We start from the raw sequence: 16,251 nt of genomic DNA, 5'->3' as shown, positions 1-16,251 counted from the left end.
CAGGCAAAGTTTCTGTTCACCTCGATTGGAACTTTGCCTGTAATACCAAGACTGGCCACTGCTGTAGGAACGTTGCTGTCCGCTTCCTACAGAAATCAGCTCAGTGCACAAAAGCACTGACCTGGAAAACAGCTGATCATCAGGCTCGCAGCCAGTGGACTTTCACTAATAGACCATTAATAGTTTACAACTGAACAACCCCTTTAAGCAGGAATGATGCACTTAAATAATCACATAGCCTGTTGTTTTTTTATTCAGTTAGAAATAAAAAAGTAAACTGTTATTTGTCCATTCACATAATTTTAGAAATGTTTACAAGTTTATGAGATGTCTAAGTCTCTACGAACCTGATTGGGCAGATTGATCAAAGAATTTACGGCAGGTGTCTGGCATAAATACATAAAAAATATGGCATTTGTGGAATGCCTCTTTTATAAAGCCTCTGTGCTTCATAATTGCATAAATACAACCATCTTACTATATTTTTGTATTCCATAGATTTCTGCTTCTTCCTATTGTACTTACTTGAGCATCGGTAGAGAAGAAAAATACGCTAATCGAGGTGGCACGACCTCTTTTAGAAAATTGTGCACATGCTTGGATATTTAGAAGTGTTGCTTTATTTTTTTTTTAAAAAGCTGAAACGCACGACATTGCGAGTCAACATACGCCCCTTCTTCGGTCATGCTGGATATATACTATATAGAATGTGCATGAAATAAAAGTAATGCATATAATTATTTAAAAAGAAATGAAAATAGAAGAGTTGATAAACACAAGGAAAAAGGGAAACAAAATACAAAACGTGTGTAAAAATACATGCAAATGGATTAAAACAGGAATAAATAAATCAGTAGCACAATTGTAGTGGACATATATCAACAGTATAAATAATCCAACGATGAAACTATTATACCTGATAGTAAGCATCAAAAACTAAAATATATGGATCCACCAACTACTCAATAAAATGACACGAGCAGGGAACACTATTTTGTGTAATCTCTCTCAGTATGCGGTTGCACAAACTGTCAGAAGACATCTTTTCACACATTTTCAGAGTTCCAACAGGTTTACTGTGATTTACTTTATATTTATAGATTCTTCACAGTCTGATCTCTGCCATTGAAAAACAAGCAACAACTGCATCAGGTTGCCCTTTACTTCTCCGCTGCAAGAACTTTCAGATTATACAGCTCATCATTCCTCAGGAAAGAGACTGCCATGATATCTACATATCTCTAGCCAGACTCTCACGACCAGGTATTGTATAAGTAGGGATACTAGAATGGAAATAGAGGATGAAATAGACTCATATGACAGTTTGGATTTCTACTAGAGATGAGCAAGCACCCAAATGCTCGGGTCCTCGTTATTCGAGTCGAGCTTTTCATAAAATTCGAGAGCCCTACTAGAGTAACAAACCCCATTGACTACGATGGGAGACTCGAGCATTTTTGTATGTGGGACGCCAGGTGCCGAGCTTTTTTTTTTTTCTGGTTCTCTCTCTCACTTTCCCCCGAGACAAAAAATTTGCCAATGAAGCGCGCTGCGTCGCGGCGTGGAGGGGCCAAAACAGGCACGTCACAGTGGGGAGGAGCTAAAAACTGGGGCGAGATCGATCACGGCTTGATGCGTGTTCGAGTAACGAGCACCATCAAGTACGCTAATACTCGAACGAGCATCAAGCTCGGCAGAGTATGTACACTCAACTCTAATTTCTACCTGTCCAGTCCTATTCTTTCCTGTGTCACCAAAGTTGCCTGGTAGCCACTTATCTTTCACTACAGATATAACTTGAACAGTTGGCTTAGAAAGTCAATGGAGGACTTGGTGGCAATAGCTGTTATGGCAAAGAGACTTTATTGAAAGTACAAAACAGTTGATAGCAGGAGCATACATGCCGTACAGGCAGACCGTGCGACTGCTATAGCGCCCTTGGAGGGAGGGGGCCCTACCTGTGATTGCACCATCTTTTTCTACTGGATAGCAAGACAACATGCAGGATCTTTATCCAAAAAGGAACTGCATTGTTAACAAACAGGTAGGTGGAGAATATACCCAAAAGTTGTTTTAGAGGGCATGGAACAGGAAATAAACACCAGGCCATACTGTCCTAGGTGACGAAGCTGGACAACATAATGGGAGAGCTCATTTAAAGGGGTTACCCAGTTGTGAACTATTGATGGCCTATCCTCAAAATAGGTCATCAATAGTAGACTGGCAATCATCTGTTCGCCAGGCCAGTGTACTCCTGTACTGAGCTGATTTCTGCAGGAAGTAAATAGCTTTGTTCTTACTGCAGTGACCAGGCTTGGTATTGCAGGTTAAGTTCCCACTGAAATTAAAACATTGCCTGCAATACCAAGCCTGTTTACTGCAGTAGTAACGGAGCTGTTTGCTTCCTGTAGAAATCAGTTCAGGGCACAACCGAGGCATGCCAACCCGGTGAAGAACTAATCAGCGGGCATCCTGGGCAACAGACTCATGCCAATCTACTATTGCTGACTTATCCTGAGATGTGCCATCAGTAGTTCACAATTGGATAACCCCTTTAAGTTTTTCTATGAAGTCACATTTATTGTATGTGCGCTACTGATTGACAGCAATTAAAAAAAACAAAACATAAAAACAAAGAAATAAAGAAAGACAGCACATGGGACCATGGAATTAGTATTAACCCTATTATGCAATCAAAACATATGCAAAGTTACCATGTAAATGCTAGAGATAATATTCACAGGATCACTGAGCAATACTGTAATAAGTAAACCCTAATTCCAAACAAAAGTTGGGACGCTGTGTAAAATGTAAATAAATGTAAGGCAAAAAGAATGGAATGATTTGGGACTTTCATATTACTATGTTTTATTTACAGTAGAACACATATCAGAAGTTGAAAGTGAGACATATTTTCATTTCATTTAAAAAAATTAACTCATTTAGATACTGGTGGCAGCAACACATCTCAAAACTGTTGGGACAGAGATAACAAAAGGTAAGAAAAGTAAGTAGGTACTAATGAAAAACAGCTGGAGGGTCAATTTTCTACTAAGTCACATGACTCTGTATAAAAAGAGCATATTAGAGAGTCTCTTAGAAGCAAAGATGGTCAGAGGCTCACCAATCTGTGAAAACTGCATCTAGAAATTGTGAAACAATTTCAGAAAAATGTTCCTCAACGAAAGGGCTCTTTCACACAGGCGTCAGCGTTTTTACATTCGCCCACGGGCGACGTAAAAACGCATGAACAGGCGCACAAATCTACCGTTTGTGCGTCAATTCAGATGGCCCGAGACTGGCGCATATACACCGAGCCCGCAATGTCAGCAGCCAGCAATGGCTAAACTCCCTCCCACCTACCTTCTCTGGCAGTTATCATAGGCTCCCATAGGAGTCTATGCAGCCATCAACATATTCTGGCCAGAAAGATCCAGGACAATCTTTCCTGGCCGGCGTAAAAGCGCTCGGCACTACATTGGCCGGCCGGGCACTTTTACACAACAGGAATATGCCCATCTGAACTAATGTACTGGAATTCAATGCATCAGATGGTAGCGTATATCGTCCGGCCGTGAAAACAGTGGCCGATATATGCTCGTGTGAATAAAGCCTAAAATTTGGAAGACTTTGAATATTTGACCATCTACAGTACATAATATCATCAAGATTCAGTGAATCTGGAGAAATTCATGTGAAGAAGGGACAAGGCCAATGGTCAATATTGGATGCTTGAGATCTACGCAGGTGGCACAGCATTAAAAACAGGTTGATTGTGTAATGCAAATCGTTGCATGGACTCAGGGATACTTCCTGGAAATCATTGTCTGTGAACACAGTTCACCGTGCAATCCTCAAATACAAGTTAAAGCAGTATTTTGAAAAGAAGAAGCCATATATCAACACAATCCAGAAATGCCAGCGTCTTCTCTGGGCCAAGGCTCATTTAAAATGGACTGAGGTAAAATCGAAAACTGTTCTGTGGTCAGATGAATCAAAATTTGAAATCCTTTTTTGGAAACTACAGATGCCACGTCCTACAGATTCAAGAGGAGAGGGACCATCCAGCTTGTTATCAGTGCACAGTTCAAAAGCCTACCTCTCTGATGGTATGGGGTTGCATTAGTGCCTATAGCCTGGGCAGCTTACACATTTTGAATGGCACTATCAATGGTGAGCAGTATATAGAAGTTTTAGAACAACATATGCTCCCATCCAGACAACACGTCTTTCAGGGAAGGCCATGTATATTTCAGCAAGACAACACAAAACCACATACTGCATCCATCACAACAGCATGGCCTGAAGACCTGCCCGCCTGCAGTCCAGATTTTTCACCAATAGAAAACAGTTGGCGTATTATTAAACTAAAAATCCGGCAAAGAAGACCAAGAACTGTTGAGCAGCTAGAATCCTACACCAGACAAGAATGGGACAGCATTCCTTTCCCCAAACTCTCCTCACTTGTCAGATGTTTATAGACTGCTGTAAAAAGAAGAGGCCCTGTAGACATGGACCTGTCCTAACTTTTTTCAGATGTGTTACTGCCATCAATTTCTTAATGAGTTCCTTTTTCTAGCTGAAATGGAAAAATGGTTCCCTTTCACCTTGTGTTCTATTGTGAATAAATTATGATTATTTGAGATTTCAAAATCATTGCATTATTTTTTTTTTTACATTTATTTTACATTTTACATCCCAACTTTTTTGGCATTGGGGTTGTAGTCAAAACTCAGATCTGCAAACTAATACACACCATACACCATCACAAAATAATGAAACACTGCACTGTCTCAACATGCATTGCAGCCAAACTGGACACTTTAAGCACCACGTCCAGATGGGATGCAATGGTTGTCCCAAAAGGGTGATCGCCCTGATGAGGGCAACCCCATGTCCAGAACCTGGGAGCTTCCTAAACTGTCCCTAGATGGATAAGGGGATGACCATGAAGAGATGTAAATAGCAAATGTCACAATAACAAAGGAAGCAGATGTAACAGCACAATTCATATATGAACACCGGGAACTCATATGGATGCAGGATGAAACCTAGAAGACATGGACTGGACCAGAACTTCACCAACAGAGGAATAACCGGCGCCCTCTGAGAGGAGAGGCCAGAAATATTTATACTATAATAATGTCGGACTGGCTGGCTAGGGACAACATTTCTTTGATGATCAATCACACCACATAAAAATCAGATGGGACTGATTGATGTTGAATGACAGGGCACATGCGCCAGTGCCGCTGTCACATTGGGCCAGGCTAAAGTCACAACACCAGCCCGGACCTGCCTCTGTGTAACGGACATCGTTCCATGACATTAGGGTCTAACTCCTCTGCATTTTTGTTTTTACACAAAATGGCTGATGCCTCTGTCCATGTAACACAGGCCACAACTGTCCTTTTTCTTTCTTGCTTTGACGCAAGTTTATAAACTTCCCTTTGGTTTTGTACTTTCAATAAAGTCTCTGATATATTGTAATAACATTTTTCTGTGATCGTTGTTACATTTGGGTTAGTGTAGATCAGGGGTCCCCAACCACCGGGCCACGGACCGGGGCCGGGCCGTTGGGTGTTTAGCGCCGGTCCGCGGCACCGCTCGGAACTTTAGCTCTAAACACAAGGCCCGTGGCCCGAATCCGGACCGCTGCCTTGTGTTATGTGGCCCGCGGCGTGCCGACGCCGCTGACCACTGAAGCGATTACCAGCCGGGGCCTCGCAGCTCCCCGCTGGTAATCGCGCTGATCCCGGCGCACACAGACCTCAGTGTGCAGCCAGGATCCTCCTCCCCGAGTCCCCTGCTCATTAGTTCCGCAGGAGAGGACTCGGGGAGGAAGCGTGCCGGGCTGCACACTGGCGTCAGGGCAAGCAGACAGAGAGCGACGCTGTAGTAAGTATATGGGTTGGGGGGCTGCCTATTACTGTGGGGGGGCTGCTTTCTACTGGGGGGGCTGCCTATTACTGGGGGTGGGGTGGGGGCTACTTATTACAGGGGAAGGGGCTGCCTATTACTAGGGGGGGTGGGGGCTACTTATTACAGGGGAAGGGGCTGCCTATTACTGGGGGGGGCGCTGTCTATTACTGGGGGGCGCTGTCTATTACTGGGGGGGACCTGCCTATCACTGGCGGGGGACCTGCCTATTACTGGGGGGGACCTGCTTATTACAGGGGGGGGACCTGCTTATTACGGGGGGGGGGACCTGCTTATTACTGGGGGAACCTGCTTATTACTGGGGGGGCTGCTTATTACTGGGGGTGGGGGCTACTTACTACAGGGGAAGGGGCTGCCTATTACTGGGGGGGCTGGTTATTACTGGGGGGGCTACTTATTACAGGGGAAGGGGCTGCCTATTACTGGGGGGGGGGGGCTGCCTATTACGCGGGGCTACCTATTATTGGGGGGGCTGCTTATTACTGGGGGGGCTGCTTATTACTGGGGGGGTGGGGGCTACTTATTACAGGTGAAGGGGCTGCTTATTACGGGGGGCGGCTGCTTATTACTGGGGAGGGGCAGCCTATTACTGGGGGGGGCTGCTTATTACTGGGGGGGTGGGAGCTACGTATTACAGGGGAAGGGGCTGCCTATTACTAGGGGGGGTGGGGGCTACTTATTACAGGGGAAGGGGCTGCCTATTACTGGGGGGGGGTCGCTGTCTATTACTGGGGGGGACCTGCCTATCACTGGCGGGGGACCTGCCTATTACTGGGGGGGACCTGCTTATTACAGGGGGGGGACCTGCTTATTACGGGGGGGGCCTGCTTATTACTGGGGGGACCTGCTTATTACTGGGGGGGCTGCTTATTACTGGGGGTGGGGGCTACTTATTACAGGGGGAGAGGCTGCTAATTACTGAGAGGTGGGGGCTGTCTATTACTGGGGGGGGGGAGATAAATTATATGCTGCCCTATGTGTGTGCTGGGGGGGGGGATAGATTATATACTGCCCACTGCCCTATGTGTGTACTGCCAGGACATTCTAAATGTCATAATTAAATAAGAATGCACTAAACTCCAACCCCCTTCATAACCCCGCCCCATATAACCAAAGCCCTGCCCATGTCCTGCCCAACCCTGCCGGGCCTTGTAAAAATGGTCTTGCTTGAAGCCGGTCCCTGGTGCCAAAAAGGTTAGGGACCACTGGTGTAGATTATCTAATAACCTCAAATACATCTGAAATTTTGTAGGTGTCTTTTTCAAAGTGATATTACCCATATTTCTTTGCTTTTTATTTTAAAATATTGACTTTGACATTTTTTACTTTACGAAATCCTATTTCTAATGCTTCAAAACCTCACACGTTCTCATTTTCTAGTCAAGTATGAAGAGCTGTATTGCTTCTCTTTCAATCCGAAACTGGACAAGGCGGAGCGAGAGGAAGGATGGAAACTAATTGACTTGAAAGAAGAATATATCCGAATGGGAGTACCCAAAAGTTTGTGGCAAATCAGTGATGTCAATCGTGATTATCGCGTAAGTAAAGAAAACAGAAAACTCCAGCGCAGGCAGTACTTCTTCGTAAAATACAATGTTTATTAAATTCCATTAAAACCTGAGAGCTTGGTACCGATCTTCCATAGAAAACTGCTATGCATCTTGAAAAGGACATTCCCTTCATGTTCTCAGATTTTAACCCTTTCCAATCCACTGTCTGACGTCTGAAGACATTCTGATTGAAGGCTGTACAGCTCCGATGTTGGAAGACGTCCGTCAGGGTATTCTTACTGTATAATACTGGCTGCTCTGTTGTCAGGGGCCTCTCCAACATATCCCATACCGCAGTACTGGCTCTAGCCAGCAGATGGCGTCATTGTGAAATGGCAGAAAGAGAAAGCCCCCTAGGAAACCCTGAATCCAAAATTGGATTGCAAAGGGTTAATGGAATTTAATAAATGTGGGGTTTTATGAAGACGTTCTAGCTGTGCAGGAGTTTCCTGTTTGCGTTACATTTCATTCTTGCACTCTGAATTTGCTCCGGGCACACTGCAGGAGTTGGAGGTGAGTTGATCAGTTTTGGATGAGATGAGATATAAGTAAAGACAATCAACTGGTAATTCTAATCATATATTTTTAAATAAAGGGATCTTTAGCGATAGTAGTTTTAAAAAAAAGTTAAAGTTGTGTACCAGCAGCACTGACCTGAAGGTTTTACCAACTTTATTTAATGTTAATTCCCTCTGTGGAAAGGAATTGTACTTTTCATATGAGGAGAGTTATCTGTCATCGGCACCAATGCTTTTTGTGTTGCTTATCTTCTTGAAAACAATAGGATTAAATAGGTTGAAATCCAACCCATCCAATTACAGTTTGCTTCATAACAGACAACAAGGAACTGTAGGACATAAGGTAGACATGCAGTTGTAGGATTAGACAAATCTCTCAGGACAATGGAGGGCATAAGACCGGTATGAAGACCATGATAAAAGACTCCAAAGCACTTAGAGCCCTTTTACATGTCCTGATCTAGGCGTTTAACCCTCTATTGATACAGAGCGTACATTTACGTCATGTGTGTTTGGGGTTTGTATAGAGGGGGATCGGAAGCCGATCCAGCTCTATACAATACGGTTTTCAGCTGTTTTTCACAGCTGACACCAACTACCTACAGCTATGATCATCATTAATGCTGATTGTGGCTGTTAGCCCTGTAAATGCCGCTGTCTGTTCTGAAACAAGTAAAGCAACATACAAAGGGGATTATCTTGAATCTAGGGTGCCATTATTAGTAATACTATAAATGTTACATATCTGCAGCTTTACTAGGCAAGATTTAGAATAACTGTATTTCCTATATGCAGGCTTTGCATGTTTTATCTAATGTTTCTATCCAATAACAGTGTAAAACTGAGCTACTACTAGTGAAGTGTAAATCAAGCTATGTATTTAGAATTGAAACTTTAAAGCGACCTCAAGCCAGGAGCTCAAAATTGAGACATTAATCGGTTAACCAAAATTGACATGTAAATCTGCAGGGCACGATTACCTGCTATTTATTTTGGTTAACAAAGTTTTTATTCGTTTTTTTGGAAAGGTCAAAACATATTAAACATGACTTTCAATATTACATTCATTTAAATAGTCAGGGGTTAAAAGTTGGGCAAAATGCCCAAAATTACATCTCAGGTATTACTTCTTACAGAGTAGACTAAAGTAAAATTCAAAGCTTTATTCCTTTATTAGATAAACACCTACCGAAACAAAATATAATCGGCCTGAAGAGACCTGAACCAAGAGTAACATTAAGGGAGAAACAAGTATAAAGACAGTAGAGAAAACACGTAAGGAGAGGATCAAGTGGTGGGGGAGTTGGGCTATGCTTGTAGCTTGTCATAACAGTGCACCCAGAGCGTAACTTGAAACTCCTGGGCCCCAATGCAAAACCGGTAACAGGGCCCCCAACTATAATGCTTTATTCATAGTACTGGGCCTCATGGGCCCCCTAAGGCTCCTGGGCCCGGGTGCAACTGCATCCCCTGCATCCTCTATAGTTACGTCCCTGGGTGCACCTAGACTGTGTGCACCCACTATCTTACCTCCTAATGAGCTCGATTATCTTAACGAAGTTTCTTACTCCTTCTTTTTGCTAAATTTTGTGGGTAGGCCACAGCTTTATTAATTATCGTAAACTTTAACTTCAACTTTTAAACTTCAATATCACCAACAATCTTCCATGCTTGAAAACCCTTTCTTTTAGTAAGAAAAAACAATCCATCCTGAGGTGTTTGAAAGCCCCGTACTCGTTACGTGCTTGCCAACCATCCTCGATAAACACCTCAGGCATGGAAGCTTTACGCCATTCCAGCTGTGACGACTTCCAAATTCCTAACCTTCCTTGACACCAACGCCCTTTCCTCCCTTCCCTTCTACTGGGCTGGGCGGGCGGGTTTTCTCTCTTCTTTACCCCTTCTTTCTTCCTCCCTCTTCTTCCCACGTCTTCCTTCTTCTTCCTCTTCTTCTAGGCTCCTCCTCTTCCTGTTCCGGTTCCACCTTAACTCTATCCTTGCTCTACCCTTAACCCCTTTCTGCCCACAGTCCCTACGCATCTACACTAATCATTGTGCTGCATTCCCATCTGCTATTGATTTTGCTATCAGATCTTGCTCCCTGCCCTGTTTTAGCTTAGCTCTATTATGGCTGAGTTGTGATCTGTGACTATAGTTTACCTACAGTGCCTGATCTGAAGTAGTCTGAGACTCCCTGTCTGCCTCCTCTACAGCTTTAACCAATGATAAAATAGGGGGTGTGTCCCAGACTACGTCAGATCAGACACTGTAGCTACACTTTCCTTACAGATCACAGATCTCTCCTAATAGAGCTGAGCTAAAAAGGGGCCAAAAAGTAAAGGGCCATTTTCATGGGATGATTATTGCTCAAAATTCATTCAAACAAACAAAAATGAGCAATAATCGTCACGTGTAAATCCAAAAAAAATTGTTTACTATTCGTTCACTTTTCGTCATCCCTGGCTTTCAGTCAGCATAAAAATCATTGCACGCTTCTTACTGAGTGTAAGCCCTCCCCGCTTAGTGCTTTACATAGAATGTGGAGCACTGAGGGAGAAGCCTCCGATCCAGCGGTGATTTCTGTCAGTCTAAACGCTCTGCAGAGGCACAGGTGACGTCAGCACTTGTGCAGTCATGTAGGCAACTATCGTTCTGTCTAAATGAGACATAAGTCTTGAGAGAGAAAAAAATTGTAGATAATCATCCTCTCTAGGTACTGACTTACATATCAATTTTGAGCTCTTCACTGAAGGTCACTTTAAAATGTATTACTTGTATGTACTTTACATTTCTTTTACAAATCTTTTTAAATACATAATGTCAATATAGTACTAGATATATAAAATCAATGTCTTTCAGGTGTGTGACACATATCCAACTGAACTGTATGTACCTAAACCTGCCAGTGTGCCAATTATTGTTGGGAGCTCTAAATTCAGAAGTCGGGGGCGATTTCCCTCTCTGTCCTATTATTGCCAAGATAACAATGTAAGTATAACACAGTACAGAGTATTACTCTATTTCTGAATTATTTCTCTATCTGGTTAACAGTTAACATCAGTGATTGGCACCTAGTTAGATGAAAGGGCAGCCATGTAGGACAGTGTATAGCCTTAAGCCCCCTTTACATGGGAGACATTTTTGTAAGTCCATCAGTGCTCTTTCAGCTGCATTTACTTGGAGTAAGGCCTTGTACACACGTCAGACATGGCATCGCTGCGAGAAAGTCGCAGCAATATCGCATCGCTGGTCCGTGGTCACTGGTCGTCTTCTTCTCTTGAAAAATTCCCGCCTCCTGGAAGTGCTGGCTGTGATTGGTTGTGGCTGACGCTTAGCCAATCACAGCCAGCACTCGATGAATGGCTGTGATTGGTTCATCAAGTGCTGGCTGTGATTGGCTAAGCGTCAGCCAATCACAGCCAGCACTTCCAGGAGGTGGGGATTTTTCAATCCCTGGCCAGAAGATGATGAAGAGAAACAGTGCCGGGACCCGGGGAGAAGACGCGGCCGGGCTGACAGCGCTTCTAAGGTGATGTATACTGTTTTTTTATTTTTTTCCGGCAGCTAGGGCTTAGATTAGGGCTTTGACAGTAGGATTTTACACTGTATTTATACATATACTGGCCTCGTGCCCTTTTGGCATTTATCAAAGAAGGGATCTATGGATCTGTTTGGCTTATGTAGTGGGAGCTTTCCTGGCACATACGCTGAACACAGTCTTAACCACTCTGTGACGCAGCTGCTAGTTTCCAGGATCAATCATTGATATAATGAAGGATAGATAAACTGTTGGATACATTGAAATAATAATAACCTTATGCCAATGAGATGGGTAACTGGAGTCCTTCCTTTCTCTATTGGATACCTGTAGGCCTCCATCTGTCGAAGTAGTCAGCCCCTGTCTGGCTTTAGCGCTCGCTGTCTTGAGGATGAACAAATGTTACAGGCGATAAAAAAGGCAAATCCAGGAAGTGATTTCCTTTATGTTGTTGATACCCGACCAAAAGTAAGTGTATTATTTTCTTACACCAACAGAGGTGAGCTTAACTGTTTTTTACAGAGCCATTTTTGCCGAATATAAATCAATGGACACAGAAATGCTGGAATATATGTATGTCTCCACTTCCTTTGTCTCATGCAGCGAATACATCTCCATTATAGAATAAGAAAAATCTCCACAAACCCAGTGCTTGAGCAGTGTTCCGTTGTTAGAAATCCCAAAATTCTGGCATGCATGAATGCTCAGCACCATGCATGAGGCTGAATTGCAGATGACAGGTCTGAAGGTGCATCCACCTGTCACCCATAAATATAACCAGCCAGATTCCAGCATTGATGATGATGATTATCCATTCAGTCGCATCCGACTTTCGGTCACTCTATGCATCAATGCTCTCCATGCATTCCTGTCTTTCACCGCTTCTTTCAATTCCGTGATTGACATGTTTGTGGTGGCCTTGATTGTATCTAGCTATCTTGTCCTTTGTTGTCCTGATCTTTTCTTTTCACTGACCTTGCCAAGCATCAGTACTGTTTCACGTGGCCAAAAAAAAGGGAGTCGCTGTTTCATGATTTTGCCCACTAGTGATATTTTCGGTTTGGCGCGATCTAACACTACCTTGTTCGTTGTCATGGCGGTCCAAGGTATCTGTAACATTCTACTCCAGCACTATACTTCAAACGCATCAATTTTCTTTCTGTCTGTTTTCCTGAGCCTCCAACATTCACAACCACACGTCGTTATGGAAAAGACGATTGCATTGACCAGTCTGGTTTTTGTGGTAATGCTAATGTCCTTGCTTTTCCACATCTTTTCCATTCCTTGCATTACGTTGCTACCAAGTGTAATCTGTCTCTTGATCTCGGGTCCAGATTGCCTGTTGCAATCGATTTTGGATCCAAGGAAGATGAAATCTTGGACCGCCTTGACTTCTTCATTGTTAATGTTTATGTTCACTGTGCCGTTGCTTACCGCGGTCATGACTTTCGTTTTCTTGCTCTTGAGGTACAGTCCCATGCATTTGCTTTCCTTTTGCCCTCGTTTGATAGGGTATTCCAGGTCCCTTTTACTTTCCGCAAGCACGGTGGTGTCATCTGTATATCGAAGGTTGTTGACATTTCTGCTACCGATTTTGACTCCGCTTTCTGATTCGTCCAGATTGCATCAACTCATGATAGTTTCTGCGTACAGATCGAAATGGACTGGTGATAGAATGCAGCCTTGCCATACGCCTTTCTCGATTCTGAACCAATCCGCGTTTTCATAAGCTGTCCTGACTGCTGCTTCTTGGTTGTTGTAAAGCAACCTTATAAGCTGTTCAATATGTTCTGGGACCCCCATTTGCTTCAGACACTTCCAAAGCTTGCCATGTTCACCACAATCAAATGCCTTGCTGTAGTCGATGAAACACATGTACACGTCCTTTTGATACTTTCAGGTCTTCTCCATGATCCAGCGCAGGTTTGCGATTTGGTCTCTGGTGCCACAACCCTTGTGAAAGCCTGCTTGAACATCCGGAAGTTCCCGTTCAACAATTGTCGCAATGTGTTTTTGTATGATCTTTAAAAGAATATTGCTCACATGAAGTATGAGGGTGATGGTGCGCTAATTGGCAATTAACATTCTCAAGCATCACCTTTTTTTGGAAGTGTGACGAAGATATTTCAGCATTAATCATGGGTAAAATTCAATATTCATTAGGGGTGTGACGGACTCTCTAATGAAGAATTGGAATGAAGTCTCCCTTTCATAGTGATTGTCAGCGTATATTTCTTGGGCCCTAACCCTGATGGTTTGGAATAAGGCCATTTGAAGTGAGACAGAGAGCAGGCTGTTGTTCAAGCTATTAAATAGTACTGTACAGTATATAGAATGAAAACTACTTACATCTATAGCCAATTTACACATTTTCAATTACATGCCTGATTAATAGCAAGGCAGAGAGGATTAACTGCAGATGCATACTTGTTGGTGTAACCTTTAATCATCATTCCTTTTGCACATTGCTTTGTTGGATAGGAAGTGCTGCCAACCCATGTCTTCTCTATAATATGCACTCACTATTTGTACAGCTCTACCAAAGTTTAACTTGACTTTTAACTTTCTATGCTACACTTTGTTTACCCTCTCAATTGCTTTACAATGGGTTTTGTTGTTGTAACCCCTTAAGGCCCTTTTACACAGGATGATTACCGTTGGAGTTGTTCAAAACCCCGTGATCCATGCTTGAAAAATGAAAGACTAGCCATTCAGTGTAAATTGCAGTAGTTCAGTACTGAAAGGCCGCTGCTTAGAGTTAATGGAGAGGGGCGGGGGAGAGCGGGGAGAGAACTCTCCTCCAGCCACCCCGCCTCCCTGCTGACCGCGCTGTGAGTGATCCAGCGATACTCACTCCTGTGTGACAGCATAGAAGTGAGTATACAGGGGGATGAGTCTCAGGCATCGTTTGTCCAACATTCGTCCCATGTAAATGGGCCTCTAGTACCTAAGCCTGTTTTGCGCCTTAGTAATTCCAGCTGTGAGCCCGGCCTGTCACCCTGCATACCCGATTTAGCTGCATTGTGGATGATCGCGGCGGCATGCCTTCGATCATGCACAGCACAGTTGGTATCTTTTCAGTGTTTGCATTTCCCATGTATGGTCTGTGGGTCGTACGGCATCCAATGATTTCAATGGAGGCCTGTCTGCGGCAAAGTAGAGTATGCTGTGATTTTTCTTCTGCTTGCAGAATATGCAATTCATATCTGCAAGTGTGAAGGACAAAGCGAAAGCCCATGCCTTTCAGTGGCTGCGTTTTGCCGTGGATCCTTTGTGCGAATGGCGATTGCGTATTCCACAATTCGAATCCGTCCATGTGAGACCCCCCTTAATAACCAACCAATTTTTCAGTTTTTTTTTTTCATTGTTGCAATCCTAGAGCCATAACTTTTATATTTTTCCGTCAACGTTGCCGTATGTGGGCTTGATTTATTTAGGAAACAACGTTGTTTTTTTAATGGGATCATTATGGGGCACATATAATGTATTGTATAGCTTTTTTACAAATTTTTTTCAAGGGGATTAGGGGGGAAAAAAGAAATTTCACCATTATTTTTGGGGATTTCGTTTTCATGGCGTTGAGCATGCATAATAAATATTGTGATAACATTAATTTCTGGGTCGGCACGATTCCAGCGATACCAAGTTTATGTAGTTTTTCGTTTTGTTATTTTTGTACACTGAAAACACTTTCATAAAAGATTTGCTTTTGTGTCGCCGCATTCTAAGAGCCATAATATTTTTATTTTTCCATTGACGGAGCTTTATGGAGGCTTGTTTTTTTGTGGGATGAGCTCTACTCTTCATTTAATACATTTTTGTGAACATATAACATTTTGATCATTTATTCCATTTCTTTCTTGAGGCAACACTAACAAAATCTACAATTCTGACATGTTTTTAATACTTTTTTTCTACAGTGTTCACTGTACGGTATAAATAATATGAAAAATAAGTTCTGTGGGTCAGTATGATTACATCAATACCAGATTTATATAGTTTGGGGGGGGGGGGGGTTGCAACGTTTTCACACTTTTCTTTTGAAAAGTTGAATTTTTTTCAGAATTCACATTTTTTTTACCATCAACCGTGCTGTGAGCAGTTTTTTTTTGTGGAGTGAGTTTTACTCTTTAATGGTACAATTTAATGATCCATATAGCTTTTTGATTATTTTCTGTTCTGTTTTTGTGAGGTAAGAAAGGCACAGTTAGCTATTCTTGCAATCGCTTTCATATTTTTTACACAGCGTACACTTTGTGGGTTAAATAACATACTGACTTTTTACGTGTGTCATTACAAACACAGTGATTCCAAATTTGTGGTGGGTTTTCATAGTTCACCGTAGATGGCACACCTGGAGGCCATCTTCAAGCCTTCGGGTGCCATAGGAACCCATCGAGACCCTGAAATCATATTGTTCCAATGGGTGACAGAAGGAGTCCCCTCCCTCTGTCACCCTTTTACATGCCACAGTCACAGCATGTACAGTAAAGAGTTAACGGTTTGTCTCATCCCTACCATTAGAGCTGGTGCTTGGCTATCATAAAACAGCTGAGCCCCCTATTCCCTTCTCATGGGAGAACAGTGCCAGGCTTCCAATTCAGTGCTACAAAGCCCTTTAACGACTGCCATAAAAAGGTGCATGGGGGGTCAACAAGTGGCTAAGATAAGAGAAAAATAGCTTATGAAATGTTTATGATAAGAT

The 16,251-nt window shown here is 42.9% G+C and overlaps 1 protein-coding gene across 1 annotated transcript in view; it reads left to right on the top strand.

Annotated features, from left to right (window-relative positions):
* MTMR7 (myotubularin related protein 7) overlaps positions 1-16,251 on the top strand; it is a 56,833-nt gene that overhangs the window by 13,231 nt on the left and 27,351 nt on the right. Inside the window, exons 3-6 of the mRNA XM_066573392.1 lie at positions 1,101-1,263; positions 7,321-7,478; positions 10,868-10,996; positions 11,880-12,014. Coding sequence (XP_066429489.1) covers positions 1,101-1,263; positions 7,321-7,478; positions 10,868-10,996; positions 11,880-12,014 — 585 coding nt within the window. The remainder of the gene's footprint in view (positions 1-1,100; positions 1,264-7,320; positions 7,479-10,867; positions 10,997-11,879; positions 12,015-16,251) is intronic.

Source organism: Eleutherodactylus coqui, chromosome 7 (genome assembly GCF_035609145.1).
Source record: "Eleutherodactylus coqui strain aEleCoq1 chromosome 7, aEleCoq1.hap1, whole genome shotgun sequence".
Lineage (NCBI taxonomy): Eukaryota > Metazoa > Chordata > Amphibia > Anura > Eleutherodactylidae > Eleutherodactylus > Eleutherodactylus coqui.
This window is presented reverse-complemented; position numbering and strand designations above follow the sequence as displayed.